The sequence below is a fragment of the Girardinichthys multiradiatus genome, chromosome X (genome assembly GCF_021462225.1).
Source record: "Girardinichthys multiradiatus isolate DD_20200921_A chromosome X, DD_fGirMul_XY1, whole genome shotgun sequence".
Classification (NCBI taxonomy): Eukaryota; Metazoa; Chordata; class Actinopteri; order Cyprinodontiformes; family Goodeidae; genus Girardinichthys; species Girardinichthys multiradiatus.
Genome location: NC_061817.1, coordinates 20,752,837 through 20,775,152, shown reverse-complemented (window position 1 = coordinate 20,775,152; position 22,316 = coordinate 20,752,837). Strand labels below are relative to the sequence as shown.

General features: G+C 38.5%; 1 protein-coding gene across 1 annotated transcript; it reads right to left on the bottom strand.

The window, feature by feature from the left end:
• Positions 1-802: 802 nt before the first annotated feature.
• LOC124862707 (heparan sulfate glucosamine 3-O-sulfotransferase 6-like) lies at positions 803-20,404 on the bottom strand. The gene is made up of 2 exons (XM_047356778.1): positions 19,607-20,404; positions 803-2,027 (listed from the first exon to the last, which is right to left on the bottom strand). Exons 1-2 carry the CDS (start codon positions 20,122-20,124, stop codon positions 1,409-1,411), a joined length of 1,137 nt encoding a protein of 378 aa, XP_047212734.1. The 5' UTR covers positions 20,125-20,404; the 3' UTR covers positions 803-1,408.
• Positions 20,405-22,316: the final 1,912 nt, after the last annotated feature.

Below are 22,316 nucleotides of genomic sequence, written 5' to 3'. Positions count from 1 at the left end.
AGTCCACCTTTTTCCGATTGGGAAGTTTCACCGCTGTTGTATGTTGTCTCCATGTCTGGATTATGGCTCTCACTGTGGCTCACTATCCCACAGCCTTAGAAATGGATTTGTAAGCCTTTCCAGACTGATAGATGTCTGTGGGTGTCTTTCTTTGTTCTTGAATTTTGTGAGATTAAAGCATTATGTGTTGTTTTTAGGGATTTTTTGGCCCACTTCATACTGTCAGACAGGTTCTGTTTAAATTAGTATGTTATTTCTTAATTCTGCGGGCCTATGTAGAGAACCTGAACTCTGTTTTCCAAGCATTAATCACAGGTAATAGTTTCTTTGCTTCATAAATAAAACCATCATTTGGAAACATCTTTTTTATATTTACCCAGGACAGATCTGTCTAATATTAAACTTTGTTTCATGATCCGAAGCTCCTCAATGTGACAAAACATTGAGGCCAAACAAAACATTAAGGAAGCAAATACTTTTTTCACACCACATTAATGATGATCTTTTAAAATTAAGCAAAAAACATATAATTTAAAAACCAATATGGCTCAGTAAACTGTTATGTAACACACCTCTTCTCAACATGCAGAAAAATCTGAGAATCACAATATGGTACACAAACTGCAAAAAATCCAAACACTAAAGTCAGAATCACTTCCTTTTATGCATCCTTACAACTCTGACAGGTGTATAACCATTTATGATGAACAAATAAGACCAGATTAAGTTGGTTCTCTGCAAGACGGCTAAAACTTAGAACTTACTGCTGTTTTAAAGGGAAATATCCACAATAAACACCATATACAAAATTTATATGTGTGTTTTTATTTAAATATTTACATTTGAGGTATAAATTGTACATCAACTGCAATGATAATAAATTTCTGCAATGTCAAACAAATGATCTGAACGTCTTTTTTGTGTGTGAAACAGAAAATGGAACAAAACTATAAAAGTGTCAAAGCATTGCACAGTATGACATTATCCCCAATGTCCCGTCAGTTAGTATGTAATTTTTATGTCTTTCTTTGCCATGTAATAAACAGTATACGGTAATAAATAAAATGTGTATTTTACAAAAATGTACTATTCATCAACATAAACTATAAATATGACATAAACAAAAATCAGGATAAAAGAAAGGAAAATGAAACCTTCAAACCAAATTTAAACATTAGAAAGTGGTTTTGTGTCCTCAAGGTGTGTTTTTGCATATTAGTAGCACTGGGTGAGTCTCAGCTTCACCTCTAGAGCTAAACGGTTGCAGTTTATGAGTGCTGCATGCCATGTTGCATCCACAGGCTAAATTATCTTTGCCTTTACCCCTCCCTGAGAATCTTTGATCTGTGAAAACTGTAAAACAAAAACATTAAGAGGCTTTTCTTAAGGCAGACTCGAACCTCGTTTATCAGTCCCAGCCAAAGTCTTGTCCACTCATTTGATAGAAACGTTGGTTAAATGGTCTGTAGAAGTCCCTGAGTCTCTGCAGAACCTCAGATGGGATCTGTGGATGAGGTCTACCCTTCGACTTTCCAAGGCAGCGAGGTCTGCTGCTCCCTTCTGGCTTCTTCAAGCAGGGAAAACCTTTAGTCTGGTTGAAGTAGAAATGTTTCTCTGAGATGACCCTTTTCAGACCCAGGAAGTCTTGAACCCGTCCCATCTCCCCAGCGGGATCGGAAACAAGTCGCTCACCGCTGACAAACAGAAAGTGAGACAGGGGGAAATACTGGAGCCAGTTCTCCAGATGATTGGCGTAGAGGCCGATGCGCACAGCGCTCCAAGTGGTGTCGACCAGTCCTGTGGAGGAGTTCTTCAAGGCAAGACTCTGGAAGGATGGGAGTCCAGGGTTCTTGGTGAGTGTCTGAGTGTAGTCGGACACAGCACGCGTCACTGGGTCTCTCACTACAACGATTAGCTTGGTTTGACAGTTCATTGTGCAGACACGGCTGGGAGCCTCCTTGGTTACAAAGTAGCTGGGTGTCTTCTCCATAGTGATCTGCCCATCCAGAGTTCGGGGCATCAGGTTTCTGGATGGAAACAAAAAATTTCTAATTAGATATTTTGAACCAGCCAATGCAGTCATAGGAATGTTTCATCAACAGGCCTAACAACTTTGATCTCCACTACAGATGTTTTTATTTTCTTCTATTGCCAAGCAAAAGTATTAATTTCTTCTTTATCTTTTCCTTATTTTCACATTACAACCACAAACTTCCGTTTATTTTATTTGGGTTTATGTGACAGAGCAGATCAAGGTAGTGCATGATTCAGTCAGTCATTTTCTACCGCTTATTCCATAGTGGGTCGCGGGGAGCTGGTGCCTATCTCCAGCAGTCTATGGGCAAGAGGCGGGGTACACCCTGGACAGATCGCCAGTCCATCGCAGGGCATCACACAAACAACCACACACACACCTAAGGGCAATTTAGAGAGACCAATTAACCTAACATGCATGTCTTTGGACTGTGGGAGGAAGCCAGAATTCCCAGTGAGAACCTACGTATGCACAGGGAGAACAAGCAAACTCCATGCAGAAAGACCCCAGGCTGGGAATTGACCCCAGGACCTTCTTGCTTGAAGGCAACAGTGCTACCAACTGCGCCACTGAGCAGCGTAGTGCATGATTGTGAAGCAAAATGACACAATAGATGAATTACAAATAGAAATTCTAAAATATATTCAGCTACCTCTAAGTTAATACCTTGTAGCTGCAGTTACAGCTGAGGTTTTTGCCTATTTTTCTTTTTTTTTGATGGAGAGCATCTCTGAACGTCACTTTTATGGCATGCCACAGATTCTCAGTTGGCTTTACATGTGGACTTTGACTGTACCATTTTTACACATGATTATGCTTTCCATTGTGTCTCTGGCTATATGTTTAGAGTCATTGTTCTGCTGGAAGTTAAACCTCCACTCCAGTCCTATAATTTTGGCAACCTCTGACAGATTTTCTTCCATTTTCTTGTATTTAGCTGCATTCATTTTCACATCAATTCTGACCAGCTTCCCTGTCCCTGCTGAAAAAGAGCAGTCCCACTGCATGATGCCGCCACTGCGTTTCATTGTCTAGATAGTCTGTTCATGTTGTTAATCTTGTGCCCAACATAAAATTGTTCATGTAAGTCAAAATGTTTGTAGAAATTTGGTCTAAACTGAACTGAGTTCCTTCTTCCATATGTTTATAGTGTCCCCAAAATGACTTGCGGCAGGACTTATGGTTTTCTTCCATCGATTGCTTTCTTTTTGCCACTCTTTCATGAAGGTCAGATTTGTGGAGTGTACAAATCTTAGTTTTCCTGTGCAAAGATTCTCTCACCAAGCTGTGCATCTCTGCAGCTGCTCTAGAGCTGACCTTGATGTTTTAGGAGCTTCTCTGATTGATGCTACCCAGGTCTGTCAATTTAGGTGGAAAACCATGTCATCATTGATTGCAATTGTACTACACACTTTAAATTTTTAGATCACGGTTTCAACTGTACTACACCGATGGATTTTACTTAAGGGTATTAGAGGGAAGGGTGGGGTGCTTCAAAAGCACAACACACTTTTTCTAATTTATTTGTAAAAATGTTTGAAAGCCACATGTCTCTTTCCTCACACTTAGCTACGATACACTGCTTTTTGTTGGTTTATCACGTAAAATACCCCAGAAATACATTGATATTTGTGAATTTAATGTGAAAAACTGTAAAAAAGTTCAAGGTAAGAATTTGCTTTTAACCTCAATGACCTGAAGGAGTAAACCTACAGTCACACTTGCCAATTTAATCACACACTTATTTTAGTTACTCTAACCCTTCTTTCATTAAATCACCTCAAATCATACATGATTAAAAGGTTCAAATCCAGGATGGTACTATTGTTTGCAGCCCCTCCAAGTCTCACTCTAAGGTCTGCACAGCAGGACCATCCACTCACTTTGGATCTGATGAGTCTGAAACCACAAAACCCCAAGAACCACTTAACAGCAATTTCCTACAGATTTCCACCCCCTCTTCTTCCTGCAAGAGCAAAGCGCCCACCCCGCTTCATCCCCACCTCCCCTGCCGGTTCCTGCATGTATTTAAAGAGTCCAATATGTCTGCAGGAAGTGTGACCAGGCTGTCCAGCTGTGGAGCTCAGCTAGTGTGTTAAACATATTTCTCTAAGGGGGAGAAACACTGTGTACAATAGACCAATACAAATACTGTATGTGCTAAAATATGTGATATGTTCTCATTTATGTAAAGTAATCTGTGTCCATGGAACAATGAATAGATTTATATATTTATTTTGTTTAATGGGTACTTCACAAACCACATATGTGTGGAGTCGTTTGAGCACATTGTTTATTCCTCTGTGGTTTGATTTGTGGTCCTTCTATCAAACAGACATTGTGGGCACCATTCAGGTTTCTGATGTGATCCTGATTGACAGGAAAACTGTGCGAGCCAGACTTGTGGCAGACTTAGATTTCAGAAGCAAATCTGTTTGCCTGACAAATGGACAATGAGCGATGATTAAAACGGAGAAGGAACTGTCTGTAATCTATTTTGGCTACATACATCTTATTGTGTTACTGGAAACGGAGAGCATTCAAGTGGTTTCCCATAAAATAAACAAGTAACGGAGCATTTGGGTTTTATTTATTTCACTTTGGAAGCCTCAATTGAGACCAAATGGCCACAAAAGGAGGTCATTCAGGAATGCAGATGAGTTTTGAGGGGAATTTATTTTCCTAGTGAAACTTTTCACGATCAAAGTCTGATTTGATGATTAGTGAAAAGCAAACCCAATCTTTATTGCATTAATGTAGCTTGCTTTCATATGTTTGCATAAGAAAGATAACTAATTAAAGAAAGATTTCTTTTATTTGTTTGAGCTCATAAAAAGGTAGAAATACCTATTTTGCTTTTATACTGGGAGACATCACTTAGACATCCTAATTATGGTTATAAATTGCTCATATAAGCAGTTGTCAGCATCAGTCGGGATCAAATAGTCAAAAGCAGCATTAGTCAGGATGAATAATGAGTAATGAGTGTAGACTTATGAATGTGAAAAGTAAACATCTTGAAAGTTTCAGAATAGAAGTGGATCAAGCAAATCCACTGACAAACATATGGTGGGAGAGTATCAACTATGGGAGTAAATGCATTAGATTTTATCACTCCAAATATGGCATAAAATATGGCTTATCATCACTTAGAGTGGATTTAGTAATGATATTTAAGGACCTGTCCACACCAACCTGGATGTCGTTTCTATAACAGACTTTTTTAGCCATGTTGGCAACTCTCATCCACAGGAAAACAGCAATTTTGTTGGTGATAAACTGAGATTTATTTTTATTGCATCCATATGCAAACAACAAAAAGCTTCCTTTAAACAGTGTTGCTTTATGGTGTCAAGATGGAAAAACAAGAATAATGCTGGTTTAATAGATATTTTGACAATCAAAAATGTCCTTGACAAAAGGAGACATACGTAGAATCGTGTGCAGAACAGTTTGATAACTGAAAGGAAATAAATGTACAAAAAAATAAACTACCGTTGTTGGTACCCCTACATAATACAGATCCTACTTTCCCAGAACTTAGACGTACTTTCCAGGAACCTTCCTGAGACCTACCAGGTACTTTCCTGAACTTAAATGTGAGATTTTGGCACTCACCAGACATTTTCTGAAACTAACCAGGTGCTTTCCCAGAGCTTTCAAATTATTTACTGGTTGCTTTACCAGACCTTTCTAGCTACTTTCTATGAGGTAACTTTAATGAAACTTACTGGGTACCTTTGGTGTTCCCAAAACTTACCATGTACAGGTCCTTCTCAAAATATTAGCATATTGTGATAAAGTTCATTATTTTCTATAATGTAATGATGAAAATTTAATATTCATATATTTTAGATTCATTGCACACTAACTGAAATATTTCAGGTCTTTTATTGTCTTAATACGGATGATTGTGGCATACAGCTCATGAAAACCCAAAATTCCTATCTCACAAAATTGGCATATTTTATCCGACCAATAAAAGAAAAGTGTTTTTAATACAAAAAACGTCAACCTTCAAATAATCATGTACAGTTATACACTCAATACTTGGTCGGGAATCCTTTTGCAGAAATGACTGCTTAAATGCGGCGTGGCATGGAGGTTATCAGCCTGTGGCACTGCTGAGGTCTTATGGAGGCCCAGGATGCTTCGATAGCGGCCTTTAGCTCATCCAGAGTGTTGGGTCTTGAGTCTCTCAACGTTCTCTTCACAATATCCCACAGATTCTCTATGGGGTTCAGGTCAGGAGAGTTGGCAGGCCAATTGAGCACAGTGATACCATGGTCAGTAAACCATTTACCAGTGGTTTTGGCACTGTGAGCAGGTGCCAGGTCGTGCTGAAAAATGAAATCTTCATCTCCATAAAGCTTTTCAGCAGATGGAAGCATGAAGTGCTCCAAAATCTCCTGATAGCTAGCTGCATTGACCCTGCCCTTGATAAAACACAGTGGACCAACACCAGCAGCTGACACGGCACCCCAGACCATCACTGACTGTGGGTACTTGACACTGGACTTCTGGCATTTTGGCATTTCCTTCTCCCCAGTCTTCCTCCAGACTCTGGCACCTTGATTTCTGAATGACATGCAGAATTTGCTTTCATCCGATAAAAGTACTTTGGACCACTGAGCAACAGTCCAGTGCTGCTTCTCTGTAGCCCAGGTCTTGGGAATGCGGCACCTGTAGCTCATTTCCTGCACACGCCTGTGCACGGTGGCTCTGGATGTTTCTACTCCAGACTCAGTCCACTGCTTCCGCAGGTCCCCCAAGGTCTGGAATCGGCCCTTCTCCACAATCTTCCTCAGGGTCCGGTCACCTCTTCTCGTTGTGCAGCGTTTTCTGCCACACTTTTTCCTTCCCACAGACGTCCCACTGAAGTGCCTTGATACAGCACTCTGGGAACAGCCTATTTGTACAGAAATTTCTTTCTGTGACTTACCCTCTTGCTTGAGGGTGTCAATAGTGGCCTTCTGGACAGCAGTCAGGTCGGCAGTCTTACCCATGATTGGGGTTTTGAGTGATAAACCAGGCTGGGAGTTTTAAAGGCCTCAAGAATCTTTTGCAGGTGTTTAGAGTTAACTCGTTGATTCAGATGATTAGGTTCATAGCTCGTTTAGAGACCCTTTTAATGATATGCTAATTTTGTGAGATAGGAATTTTGGGTTTTCATGAGCTGTATGCCACAATCATCTGTATTAAGACAATAAAAGACCTGAAATATTTCAGTTAGTGTGCAATGAATCTAAAATATATGAATGTTAAATTTTCATCATTACATTATGGAAAATAATGAACTTTATCACAATATGCTAATATTTTGAGAAGGACCTGTACTTTCATGGAGCTTACAAGATACTTTCCAGGTAGGTTTGAAGAGAGTTTAATCGAATTTCTGGAAAAGCATCTGGTAACCTCTGGGAAAATTCCTTGAATGCTCCAAAAGATAGCAAGTCAGTACTGAGAAAGTTGTAGGAAGTACCTGGCAAGTTCTGTGAAAGTGCTTTAATGCAAGTCACCTCCAGCTAGTTCCATAAAGGTTCTGGAAAATAACCTCTAAGTTCTGAGACAGTCCTGGGGGGATTATGTAATGCTACCCAGTTGATTTAGTCAAATCACTACCATGCTGTTGTTAATGTGGATATAATGGCCACCTATTGATCTAGCATGGGGACTTCAGTGCTTTTTAGAACGTTTATATTTTTTTACTGACAAAAACATTTTTAAAACAGAAAAAAACTCTACTTTGCCGGTAACCTTTACTTGCATTTTGGTAAAGATGTGTAAAAAATGTATTTGCTTTATCATCTTTGGTACAATTATTGGTGGCCCTAACAATTAATTTAAAATAAATGTAAAAGAAAATGTATTTATGCATCTAAGAACTTTTAACTAGTGACTTGTTTAAGTTTTTATAACAAAAAGTAGACACTATCTCCATACCAAGTGCTTGTTTGGGAGTAATGCACTTTATGTCCCACCATCATAAAGATAAATATGTGGAAATTAATGAACTCAACCAGGACTTTAACTAAAACTGTGTGCTTGGGTCACATGAGACTAAGATTGGGATTTTCTGCAACAAAAGCTGGATATTTTAAATGTAAATCTAGTCTAGCGCACCCTACTAGTAAACTGAAAAGAGGACCCTTTTTTGACTATATAATAACCCGAATCATCATGGCTAAATCAACACAGAAATGGTCCACCAGACACCAAATCAGCTTTCATCCATGGCCATTTCACTATCCAGACTTGTATGCTGTTGAAAACCATTGGAGTGACCTAAAGAGAAGAGAAGATTCAGGTATCTGGACGATCTAGAGAGATTATGGAAAGACGAATAGTTAAATATCTCTCTGTCTGTTTGCTCCAACCTTGTGAAATGCAACAGAACAAGAAGAACTGACCAAAGGAGGTTTTGTAAAGCGTTACCCGCACCAGTGCCAGTAATGGTGGAACTATTAAATTTATTTAAAACAGTTCTTCCTAAATGCAGTGCCAAAAATGTGGGCTTCACTGCATACTCAGAGTAATGTAAGAGAGGTCTTTATATTCTTTTGTTTTAGAGTGATCTTCATAACGCTTTAGGAAACTTTTACAGGGCACTAATTTAATTTATAGCTTGTAATCAAAGCCAATTGAAATAGTTTTAAAGGAAAACACGAATAAAATGTTATGTCGACTAAGGAGGTGAGGAGGTAAATACAGGTGAAGAAAGTCTTGTGGGGCCTATTGCTAATTAAGGGCTTTTAAAAAAAGTTTAAAGTCTTTTGTGTTTACTTCAAGGTGAACCATTTCAACCCGCTCTCATTAACAGATCCTCATAATAAAAGGCCATTAATTGATTACTATCCAATTGCAAGAGCTGCAAGTAGCCTATCCGCTGCCTGGATTTTCTCTGTTTATCTGAGTCTGATCAATATGTCTGTCTCTGTGTGACAGATTGTGCTCAGCGCTTGTGCTTGCATGCACGAGTGTGGTTTTCCCTTTGCACACACGAGAGCACATAGGTAACAGTGTTTACTGATAAGTGAACTTGCGTCTGCCCTTCTCTCTGGCCTCTGGTTCGTCGTGAAAGGGTTTAAATTTGTCCTTCACTGCTTCAGTTGAGTGACACTTCAGATAATGACCATTAGTTTTCTTTCCATACTCTTGCATAGTTAATGAGATGTTGCTTTTATTCCTCACTCTCCAAGTGCCCATGCCCTATTGATCAGTCAGTCTCATTAACAGAGAATCAATAAGGAGCAATTTCTGTAATAAATCTGTCTGCATATGGTGACAAGATGTACCATAAATCTTTCAAAGATGATTAATTTAAAATAGAGCATGTGCTACTTAAAACTCTAGTTTAATTCAAGAACAACGGCTAAATCTTGGTTTATACCAAAACGTGAGCTCAGGGTACAAATATGTTTTCTATTTAGCCCATCATAAAAAACCTTGCTGACAACAATATGAGTCTGGAACTCCCTGCTGTTACAAGGATGTAACACCTTCCCTCCCTGGAGTGCCACAGAACTGATTACACCGCTGATATCTTGGAGGCAGTCTGGATCGCACGATTAAATAAAAAAAAAACCTTTGCTGCGAGGATGTGGCCAACAGACTTCCTGCCCCTCAGATTACGGGTTCTCCCGCTGAAGTGCAGCAGCTACACCCCTCTGCAGCATCTTAATAAAAGGCACGCTGCACACCAAGTGAGTCTGATTAGAGAAAAGATTCAAAGGAATCTAAATCTGTCCTGTCCCTTTCTCTGTCAAGAACAGGTCTGGAACTTTAGGGCTTATATTAAAGTCATTTAATGGCTCATTTACACAAAAACATATTTTTTTCCTGAAGGTGATTTTGCCGTGACAGGCATCATTTTATCCAAAAATATTTTTCTCAGCAAGGACCCAATTAAAAAAGCTGGTGGAAAATAGAGGCAATAAAACTAAGAAAGCCTGAAAAACAATGTGAGAGGAAAACATTTCCCAGCAGAGTTGTTGTGCTCAAAGGGTGACAGAGGAAACCTTGGGGCAACAGACTGCCTGAAAAGATAAGTGGGAACTTCCATGTCTAAATTAAATACTCCTTCACATCACCTCTGACAAGAGAGGGAAAAGCATAAAAATATTGGAAATTTAGTGAAGTGACAGGAAAAGTCTGACATTTTTTTAAAATGTGGTTGTTTGTTCTCCTGCTGGGACTTTTGGTGATCCTCCATCCATTCTGGTTACAGTTAGCCACTCATTAGCTTATGTCTGCATTTATTGTTGCATAATTTATAGATGGAGGAACAGTCTGCTTGCTCCTGTTCAAATTAAAACTAAAAGCAAAGACTTTAAAGTACAGAGTTTGCCCACTCGTTTATTTTACAGTGGCTTGCAAAAGTATTCATAGTTCTTGACTATCTTCACAATTCGTCATGTTAAAACCACAAACTTGAATACATTTTATTGGGATTTTGTGTGATAGTCTAACACAAATTAGGACATAATTGAAGTGGAAGGAAAATGATACATGGTTTTCATTTATTTTCTCACTATCTCACTATCTCCACTTTGAAACCTGGTGGTGGCACCATCATGCTGTGAGGTTGCTTTTCTTTAGCAAGAACATCGAAGCTGGTAAGTGTCAATAGAAATATGGTAAATGGACTGAATTTATACAGTGCTTTTCCAGTCATACTGACCATTCAAAGTGCTGTACACTAGGGCAAAATTCACCCAATTCCACTCACAAACGTGCATACATTCATACAAAGATATGCAGTTCTGTAGGCAACTTAAAGTTAAGTGCCTTGCCCAGGGGCACATTGACGTGTGGCAGGAGGAAGCTGCAATGTTACCCACAACTTTCAGACTGCAAGATGACTACTCTTCCCTCTGAGCCACAGTCGCCTCATAAGATGGATACAAGGACAAGAAAACCTGTAACAATGGAAAACATGCTCATGTTTTAAATCTTAAAATCTGTGGCAAGATGTGAAAGTTTTTGCTCACAGATGATGTCCATCCAATCTGACTGAACTTGAGCTATTTAGGAAAGAAAAAATGGTAAAACCTTACAGTGTCTAGATATATAAAGATGGTAGAGACATACCCCAAAAGACTTGCAGCTATGACTGCAGAAAAATGTGGTTCTGCAATATATTGACTAAGGAGGGTTAAATACAAAAGCCTGCCAACATTTCAGATATCTATGTACAAATAAATGTTGACAACCCCGTTACATTTTCCTACCACTTTACATTTATGCTCTACTTTTATTGGTCTATCACATAAAATCTCAATATAATACATTAAAATATGTGATTGTAATGTGATAAACATTGGAACAAGTTAAAGGAGTTTGAATACTTTTCTAGATGCTGCATATAAATCTCATTATAGCCCTAAGTGGATGATTTAGTCCATCTGGGAAGTTGACTGCAAGTAAGAATATTGTCAATAGCTCATATCAGATGCATTAGAGGATGCTTACCCTCATAATTAATAATGCAGTAATGGACTAAGTGAAAGGTTTTCTCAATTGGAGGTCAGCTAAAGTGATGCAATTTCATAGAAATTACTTAAAGTAGCTGTGTATGAAGGAATTAAATAATTTATGTTGGTACTTTAGACTTGTTGATGCCAACTTAGTGACTATAAGTGGTTATTATTATTAGGAGTCTTTAGAAGATGAAAAGTCTATGATACCTTCCAGGGAGGTTCAATAATGTCTGTAGCAGAATATGTACCAACTACATTTATTATGAATGACAGTCTTTAGATATTTTTGTGAAAGACTCCACAAACAGTTGAGTTTTAATTGTTAGCATAGTGGTTGACAGCGGGTGGTGAGAAAAACTTATTATTTCTGCCTTAGGGCTGCTGAACCAGTGTTTCAAACCACAAATTCAAAGTGGTTGTTTAATGTTTAAAATCTGAGAAAAAGATCCATCTAACCTGCATGGTGATTCTGACCTTCCAGAGCTTGTGATTTAGCTGCATACAGTATGTGTGTTTAGAGGCTGAGTATTCACAAATCCACGAGTAAAAGCATTCTTTAAAAGCAAAAACGTGTGTTTTTAACATAATAGGACAGAAACTAGTTTTAGGGGTTTAATAATCATCCAGGAAAAGCTCCAAGTAGAGCAGAAAACATGGCGGAGACATCGATGGCCAATCTTCATACATATAAATATGACAATATCAGTCCATTTTGATCTAGACAGAAATACTATTTAATTGACTGCCACAAAATGCAGATATCAAAGGTCCCCTAAGGTTTTACCCTAATCATGATGTTTATTCTCTGGTATTTAATTAAGGGGTGTGAAGTTTACTTTGAGTATCCCACTGTGCTCAGAAATTTACAACACACATTTATAACCTCTTCAGCAGATGTAACGTTGTTGATAACAGAATATTTCCTTTAATGCCATCATCTAATTTTCTAAAAATAAATAAGTCTAAATTTTGATTACTTTCATGCTGTAGTTCACAACTACTAAGTAAACGTAAGTTATATGTTTTTAGCATTATCTCTAAACACCTTTTTTTGTTATTGTCTTAATTTAAAAGATCATTTTTCTCTGTTAAATGTTGTTGGAAAAACAACATGGGCACGTTTGTCCATGTGCATTTGCATCTGGAAGCCTGTCTTTGGGAGGGCAGATTTTATCCTGATGAAATAATTATGAACAAGGAAACTACAAAACAAACTGTAAAACTGACCATTGCGTAGTCTTTCAAAGGTGACAAACTACATTTGAAGTAGGTTTGACTGATTTTACTGAAAAGTCTTACTTATACTTTACTTTTATCCTCCATTTCGCATATTAGAAACCTAATGGATAATGATGAGTTGGTGTGCTAGCATGCCAAAAATAAATGTTATTAGTTTCCTCCGTCTATCTATAAATTATGAGTTTCACCCAATCAGCAGAGGACATAAATAAGGTGAGGGGATGAAAGAGGAAAAAACATTATTTTGACATTGAAGCTAGATGTCACGAAAATGCTAATGCATGCTCAAGTGAATACAGCAATGTTATTAAGTTGCTTTTTCAAGTTTACTCTGATGTCAGTCTAGTTAAAAAAGTTAGTTGATCCTGACATTCTTTTAAATCTGGAAGACTTCTAAACATGCCAACTGAGAAGTCATTGTCTTTAGTTTGTTTTTGTTTTGTTTAATGGCTCATGCTAGTTTTTACTGGAAATTGCAGGTCAACCGAGCATGACTACCAAGCATCTGAGGCATCCGCTGGACCAGAACCATAATTTCTTTCACTATTTTTCTCACAGACCTAAAACGATTCAACTGACACTTTTCCAAAATTTTTAACAAGCACCCCAAAATGAACTGCAATGTGCCTTAAATTATTTTAATTCTCACCATATGGGGTTTGAGTGTGGGCTTTTCCCAAACCGTATAACACCACCTAAACCCAACTACGGCCAAAACCCACCATCGATAAAACACATTACAGCTCTACACTCTGGAAGCCACTTCCTGGTCTGCTATGCCAATCAAGGGCACTGAATCTCCTTCACTAATGGCCGTAGGGCTTAATGTTGAAGGAGGCATTGGGAAAATTGCCCTCACTTGGGAAAATGTTGCTCCTGAGCATAAAAGTCCACTTCTAAAACCTCAGCTGTCAAAAATCAAGACTAGCAGGATAAGTATTTAAACATGACATCCCAGATAGCAGAATGGAAAATTATTTTGAAGTTTATTCATAATTATGGCACTATATATAAATTATACATACATATATATATAGAGAGAGAGAGAGACAGAGAGAAAGAGAATCCTTTAAAGACATTCTCAGGTGATCAACTTTAGTCATCACATTTGCATAAATCTTTATTCTATATTTAACACTGTTGTCATTTTAAACTGGTACAGCATTTCTGGCTGCCCTATTCTTTAGCAACAATCCAAATGGTTATAGCCTTAGATGTAGAGACTGTGGGTCATCCACGCAATACGTTTAAAGAAAAAGGCTCATTTTACTTTTGGAAAAACAGGTTTTCTAAATAACAAACACACAACCCACCCCACCCCCCACCCCCAAACACACACACACACACACACACACACACACACACCCACCACACACTAAAAAAATGACTCAAACTGTTACAATGGCAGTCATTGTCTCATGAAAAGTTGTGGATTCTTAGCTCTTTGTAGTGGCTGACGAATCACATATGTAAGCTATACAACGGCACAAAATCTTTAAATCTTTGCCTCGTTTTAAATGCAGTGTCTGTGGGTTTTTGTTCCTGTGGTGAGCTAAGTATTCACATGCACACAAGAGAATGGATGGAAATACAGATATAGCACACAAAGAAGATGAAAGCAATGACAAACATTTATGAATGAGCTCTAACATAGTCATGGCAGTGGACTGAAGAGTCTATGACGTGTCTTCACCAGTGCAACTCACTCAGATACATTCAGCAACTGACACCAAACTCAGCAAAAATGACAGCTTACAAATTTAAACCATCTGTTAAACCCGTCTATAATTTGTGCTTCTTTCTACAGGACAACTTGAAGCAAAATCTTCGGTAATTAATAAATTAAATCCAGTCTACCTCTGTGTAGATGTTTAAAGCAGTGTTTGGTTCTCAAACAAACTTTGAATATTTCACTGTTCAATCCATCAGATTAAAAAGAAAAAAAATAAGGCACTACTGCACACCTACCAAGACACATAAAGCCATACACTTAAACTGACAGGTAAAGCAAAAATAGAATTAATCATAGAGGCAGCCAAGAGATCCAAGGTAACTCTGAAGGAGCTGCAGAGGTGAAAGAAGAGATCTATTGACAAGACAACTATTAGTCGTGCAATCCATGAATTTGGCTTTTATGGAAGAGTGGCAAGAAGAAAACCTCATTTGAAAGGAAGCTGTAGGATATTGTGTTGGCAGTTTGCTACATGCCATGTAGGTGACACAATAAACACATAGAAGAAGGTGCTCTGGTCAGATGAGACCACAACTTCACTTTTTGGCGTACAAACACTGCATATAAACACACTGTGCTGGGGGATTCATTTCTTCAGGGACAAGACATTAGTAGGGGTTGATATGAAGATGGAAGACGCTAAATACAGGGCAAACCTGGAAGCAAAGCTTTGAGAGGCTGCAAAAGACAGGATACTGCAGCAACATTTCAGCAGAACTAATTCCAATTCAGAAAAAAACCAAGATATGCCAATTGTTGTACCTAAGGACCAGGATAGTTAGTATTAGTAATACAAGCCAATAATAATATAAGCCTCTTCTTGCATACATTACAATGTTATGTATTCAAATACTAATGATGACAATCCTGGAGGAAAACCTGTAAGAGGCTGCAAAATGCTTGAGACTGAAGTGGAGGTTCACCTTGAAGCTGGACAACAACCCTAAACAGGCAGCCATCATGGACATATGCTAAAGTGGCTTAGTCAAAGTCCAGTCCTAAAGCCCACTGAAAATCTGTTTACAGGCACTTTCCATCCAATCTGACTGATGCTATTTTTAAAAATCTGATAAAAATAAAAATAAAATCAAACAAACTATAAAAGACTTAAGGTGAAAGGTGGACTTGTCAGATTTTTAGCGGTTGAAAATGCTTAACTATGCATCATTTTATTTCAATTATGCTGAGTATGCTTTAACCCATGTATTAACCTGTCACAGTCAATCTCAACACGTATTGAATTTTGTGGTTGTAACATGAGATAATGTAGAAAGATTTAGAGGAAGGAAAACTTTTTCAAGGCACTCTATCTGAGCATGCAATCTATCTGAGAGCCACTAAAGGAATAGAATAAAACACTTTCTGAGTATCCACAAGCAGAATAAAGTGTCCAATTGTTTTTCTGAGAAAGTAATAAACAAAAGCTTACTTATCAAAATAGACGCATTATACGTATAAATCACGCACACAAATATTTCCTTCTTGTGAAGGTTTGCGAAAATATGTTCTTTTAAACCAGTTCCAAATCTTTAAAGACATGTTCGTATTTAGATTTGTAACTGGTGAGGTCCTGCATTTTGGTCATTACAGTGATGTGAGACCTGAACAAACAGGTAACATTAATTTATTTGAAACCTTAAAAGCAGAAAAACAGGTAAGCACTCTCGCTGTATATGGCTGCAAACTCATCTCACCAATATCTGGCATGTACTGACAACTAGAGATTCATGTTTTTTACAATTGTAGTATTTTATTAATATTCATCCAGCAAAATAAAGCCAGAGTTAATGCAGAGTACGTCTTTTTTTTACTCTAACACAGATGTTACAAATTCAGCTTGACACAGTTTAAGAAAATAAAAGATGTTATTCAACCATATTTTATTTGTTTTGTACTGTTTAAAATTTCACTGTATGACAAATCTATTTCACAACCCTTGCTGGTGGTGCAAAATTAGCGGACCAACAAAACAGCATTTTTAAAGGGTTTACAGGACCAGTCAGGCTAATTTAAACACACAAAAACACATATAAAACCCGCTCTGGAAGCACCAGATCTGCCACAGGTATTCCCACATAAGACTTTCGTCTGAGAGGAATACAGAGAAGCGAGCTGGGAAAAGAAAGAAGAGCATCAGAAGGTGGCGAGGGGGGAGTAAATAAAATATGGAACAAATTTGTGAAAGCTGGGATGCAAATTCGGTAATGAGAAACAGGAGAAAACCTATGTGTAAATGAGTAGGATAAGGGGGAGAAAATAGCTCAAATTCATATGGTGAGTATAGAGAAAGAAGGGGAAAAAAATCTTTCAGCATGTTAAAATTATCAGGGGTGAAACTGTTTCCATGTGGCCAAATGTTCCCCGTTAAAGCAGAGCGAACAGGGTAGGAAGAATGGCAAGACAGGGTGGAATTACATCTAAGAAGTTTCTGAGGTCCGTGTTTATCAATGCTCCTCATCCTGTCATAACCTCCGTCACTCATCATGGCACCTTTCTAGCTAAGAGGCCTCCAAATACTATCGTCCTGTCAGCCTAAAGAGAGCTCAGTCGAGACCAGGTTCAGAAGCTTGCAGAACATCTGGAGATGATCAAGAACAGCTTCATCCTGAACTAATTTCTATCTGAACTCAGATAGAAATTATAGTTTTGGTCAAACCGGTCGATCTATAATCAGCTGCTGCCACTACAACAGAAGCTAATTAGGAAGCCAGAAATGATCCAGTGTAATCAAAATCATCACATCTACATGAGCTGAAGATAAAAGCCAAGTTAGCTCTTCTCTTTTTGACATAGCAGAGTGATCATAGTTGACTCTATCTGCAGAGCACAACCAGAGTAAACACAGGGTGACAGGTGGAAGTGTGGGATGTAAATGTTTTATAAATGGGCGTCAAGATGATGAACAGCTCCTTTAGGACCTCAGAGGCCCTTTGATCTATAGCGCAGCACACAGGGAACGTACTGCATGAAGCTGATCCGAGTACATCGGTCTTCCTGTGTTTTGGCTCATTTATTGACAGTATACACCCGAACATCTGCACTCAACTTCAGCAGGGACTTTGTTCACAGTTTATAGTTTGGAGACCTTGATTTGTCGCTATCACCTTTATGTCTCCTGGATCATTGTGATGCCTAAATTTTCCAAACTACCACATAGCACCGAGGTTCTGTAAAATGTCTTGAACCCATTTTCCATCATTTTACTTTGCGCTCCAATGTCTGCTTAGCCCTTATGTAAACTCAGACCCCTCCACAGTTTTCTTTTAACCTTTTCCAATATTTTATTCCTTTTATATCTCAATGTCTGTGCTGATTTAATGTATTCAAGAAGCCACAGGTGAAATCACCTCCAAAAGCATCTGGATCTTAAAGCTACTAGCAAGGAATTTTCTATAAAATCAACCAAATTCCCTTTAGATACAGTTATCACCTGTTTATTAGAATGTTATGCTTGGCTTTCCTGTTTGTTTTGCTATTTTGTTGTGAATCATTAATTGAATATGATCAAATGTACCCTCTCCAAGACAAGCTTTCGTCTTCCTGATGTCGCTAATGACATCGCATGAGGAATAATGCAACTGATCAGGGTTATTTTGAGTAGTCCTATTTGTATTTTCCTTGTTCATTTTCGTCTTTACTTGCATTTTGTACGTTTGAGTAACATTTGCATGGATTTCAGGGACTTAGTTACGGTAAAATTTATGGAAGTGGCTGGTGAAGAGGACTAGGGCACCAGTTCAACGAGCAAGCCTCACCATACATTCACCTGCAGTATCACCATTATTCCAGGAAACATCAGAAGGAAGCAGGAGAAAAAAATCCCATCACTCAGCGGTAAGAAACAGAGGAATTAGGTGTTCAGACAGCATGCAATGCTACAGTACAGGCTAATCATTGAACTATTCAAGGTGATGCAAGCAGAATACAGCATTTACACACTCCATGAATACTGCATATGCAGAAACCAATGAGATGGTAAACTTCACGCAGTCATATACACAGATTGGTAAAAAGTTACGTTTCTGAATCTCAACCCTGTCAATGTTCGGCTCAGCTTCATCATTTACAGCAGCATCCATAATGACTTGGGGGTCATCAGAGTCTACGGCTCAAATACGTAGGGTTGAAGCCCACCTCAAATGGTTCTGAATCAACGTTGAAGTCTATCAAAAGTCACTTGTCTACCATAATGTCAAGGCCATTGACCCAAACACACAAAAAGAGAATCGGTTGTTTTTAATCCTCATTGAGCTTTTAAAATACTACAAATGTAGTAAAATCCTGAAGAGGAAATCCATACTGTATTACTCCTCCACATTTTTACTCTCAGTGTATATTTGTTAGTGAACAAAATCCAACACTGGATTGTATCTAACAGCTGGTTGCCTAATCGTTGTCTCTTGTTTATAGCGACTGTTTGCACAGATTTGAATATTTCATGTCTTTCTCAGTTTCATGAACTTTTTCAATACGTGTTTTGTAACCAGAGGTGGGTAGTAACGGCTTGTAACTTGTATAGTAGTTTTAATACACCATACTTTCATCTTCTTCTTGAGTAATATCATTTTTAGGTAATGCTGCTCTGACTTAAATACAATTTATAGATGAAAAGGAGACTTCTTGTATTAGAACTATAGGTTAATTTCTATCTGCTGCAATTTGGAGGGCAAGTAAATACATAGTATACAGTATATTTGGGGACTGGAAGAATACATACTGAATGTTACCTACAGTATATAAAAAAAAGAAATGTTGTGAAAAAGTAAGTTTCTTGTGCCTCATTTTAAATTTATTTGAGATGGCTTTTATTATATATATTTATTATTTAAAAATATTCTTAATATTATATATTGGAATTTTAAATAATAACAATAATAATAGAATCACACACAAAACTAGTCTTTTCATCAAATGCAGCTTTACTCTAAGATGTTATGAGCTGACAGAAGAGATTTTATAGCTGACACATCTGCTCTTTTAAAAGCTGTTTGCATAATGGTCCAAATCAACTTTTACAGTCGTGCCATTATAAGATGTCCCCAATAAGTTCCATCTGCTTTTATTATTCTTTTGAAACTTAGTTGTAAACAAACAACCCGTTCGCATCTGAAAGCAGCCTACCTGTACCACTCCAGCCCTCGGTCATAAAACCTGTCAAAGAAATGAGGCTCGGCACCAAACGCCCTCACGTCCGGGTGGATGCGCAGAAACTCCAGCAAGGCGCGGGTTCCTCCTTTCTTCACGCCGATTATTATCGCATTTGGAAGCCTTTTAGTCCCGTAGGTGTTGGAAACGGGAATGATGTTTGCCTCCTTCTCGCTGCCCTGCTCGTACTGCTGCAGCTGCTCCTCCACGTCCACCTGCGGCGCGTCCAGATAGGCTGTCCGGTTATGGAGCTGCGCGTCCGGGTGGAGAGGTGGAGGAGGTCGCAGGTCCACCAGCACCTGGCTGCGTTCGTCCAGGTTGTCATAGCCCCCGTCTGCAGCTTTCTGGCTGTATAAAGTCCTCGGAGCCAAATCGCATAAACCAGTGAGACAGTAGAAGAAATAAGTGAATATTAGGACCATGGTAAAAAACACGGAGGCTTTGGAGAGCACCTTTCCAAAGTTAAACCTGACTCTGCAGCCGCCACATCCCATGAGTGGATCTCCTGCTGGACGCCAAAAGACCGAAACCTTGACAACATGCTTCTTCCTCCTACATGGATCGTAGTAAGATCTGTATGCGACAGAACCTGTTGCGCAAATAAGGAGAACTTCCCTCAGCAGTCCATTTGGCAGCGACGATTTGTCAAAGTGAAGTTAACAATAATTGTCAACTAAAACTGAAACTTGCACACAAAAATCACTTTTAATTGGAAATCATTTGGTCTTGAACAAGGCTTGTTTTTATGATGAGACCTTCCAGCCTCTGGTGCGCTCTGAGGCGTTCTCTCCTTCTCCTCGGCGTTCTTAATTCGCCCCTCAGTCGACACGCCTTGCAAGTCTCCACCCTTCACTCCTGATGGCAGATGGCAGGCCTTTACAGTTCACCGTGCAAAAGAAATACTTTTTTTTATTTTTTTTTTAGTTTTTGCATTTTAAAAATGCTTGTTTTTTGTGTTATTTGGTTTTGCAAGAAACACAAAACTTTTGGACATTATAACATGCTCATGAACAAAAATCTGTATAAAGCCTTAAGCACTCACAGCTCCTTACAAAAGGGTTTACACACCCCTTGAACTTTTTCAAATTTTATGATGCTGCATCCACAACCCTCGCTGCATTTGTCAGGGTTTTTTGTGATTCACTAACAAAAAGTGGGGCATAATTGTGTAGCAAAAGGAAAATTATACATGGTATTGATTTCACAAACAAAAATGTAAAAAGTTCGGGATCCATTTCTATACAAGCTTCTTTATTCTGATACTCCAAAAGAAAAAAGGCAGCAGCATGAAAACAGGTAGAAAAAGTAAGAAAGTCCTTAAAGTGTGGCGTGGATTCAGCACCTCTAAGTCAATACATTTTCACACCCACATTATAAAATTACAGCTGCAGGTCTTTTAGGTATGTTTAAACAAGTTTTGCAAATCTAGAGACAAAAATTTTATAAAGTTCTCTTTTGCAAAACAGGTCAATGTCAGGTTGTGCATGTTTTGAGTTGGACCAAAGTGCAGACAGGAACATGGGATAAGCCTGGTGAAATGTTTGTTAATAATAAAATAGAAAGCTCACAGGGGAGCACAAGGAGAACAAGACAAGGGGCACGGGAAGCGAAACAGACAGGCAAATAAATAGTAACGGAGTGACAGGATAACTGAAGAATCCAGCAATGAACAATGACAACAAGAAAGGTTATATACTGAGGGAAGAGTGAAGAATGACATAGGATGCAGGTTTGTTAATCAGGGGATTGTGTGGAGTACCTGAGGCAGAAGGAAAGCAGGACGGCTAAAGGGAGGGAGACTAATTAACATGGCTGGAGCTAAACTAAGACACAAAGTAACTGCCAAACCAAAGGGCAAGGTTTAACAGAGATCTAACAGAAATAAATCCAAATGCACAAAGAACAAAACACAGATATAGATTAAGAAACTAAACAGAAAGTAACTAATGTGGCAACACCTTGGAGAACATAAACAACAGAGAAATCATGAAACAGAGACACAAAAGAAACCCAAATACCTAAGGATCATAACAGTCAAGCTCAATCGCATTGGAGAGTATCTTGAAACACACATTTTGAAGTCTTGCCACAGATTTTCAGTTGCTTGATCTAAACTATAATCTAAATGTTTTGATCTAAACCATTGTACAGTAGATCTGGCTGGATGTTTGGGACCATTGTACCGGAAGGTAAACCAAATCATTTAAAGTCCTTTCTTTCGAGATCACCATGTATTTAGCTCCATTCACTTTCCCATCAACTCTGTCGATCCTCTCTGTAAACCTTTAAGAAAAACATCCCCACAGCATAATGCTGCCCTTACCATGTTTTAGATAGTCTGATCAGAGTGATGTGCAATGGTTTTGCACCACATCACACATTCTGCATGAAATCCAGAAAGTTTGAGTTTGGTTTCATCTTACCAGAGCACCTTGTTTTGGATGCTGGCTGTGGTTCTTGCAAAGATTGTGGCAAACTTTTAGCAGAATTGTGACATCTTCCTTTCAACAATGGCCTTCTTGTTGCCAATCTTCCATACATCCTGGACTTGTGGTATAGACAGCTGATAAATTTTTCAGTAGACATATCCTACATCCCAAGTTCTGGATCTCTGCAGATTCTTCAGAGTTATCGTGGAGATTATTGGATATTTCGATTAATGCTCTCTGTCAGTTTATGTGAACGG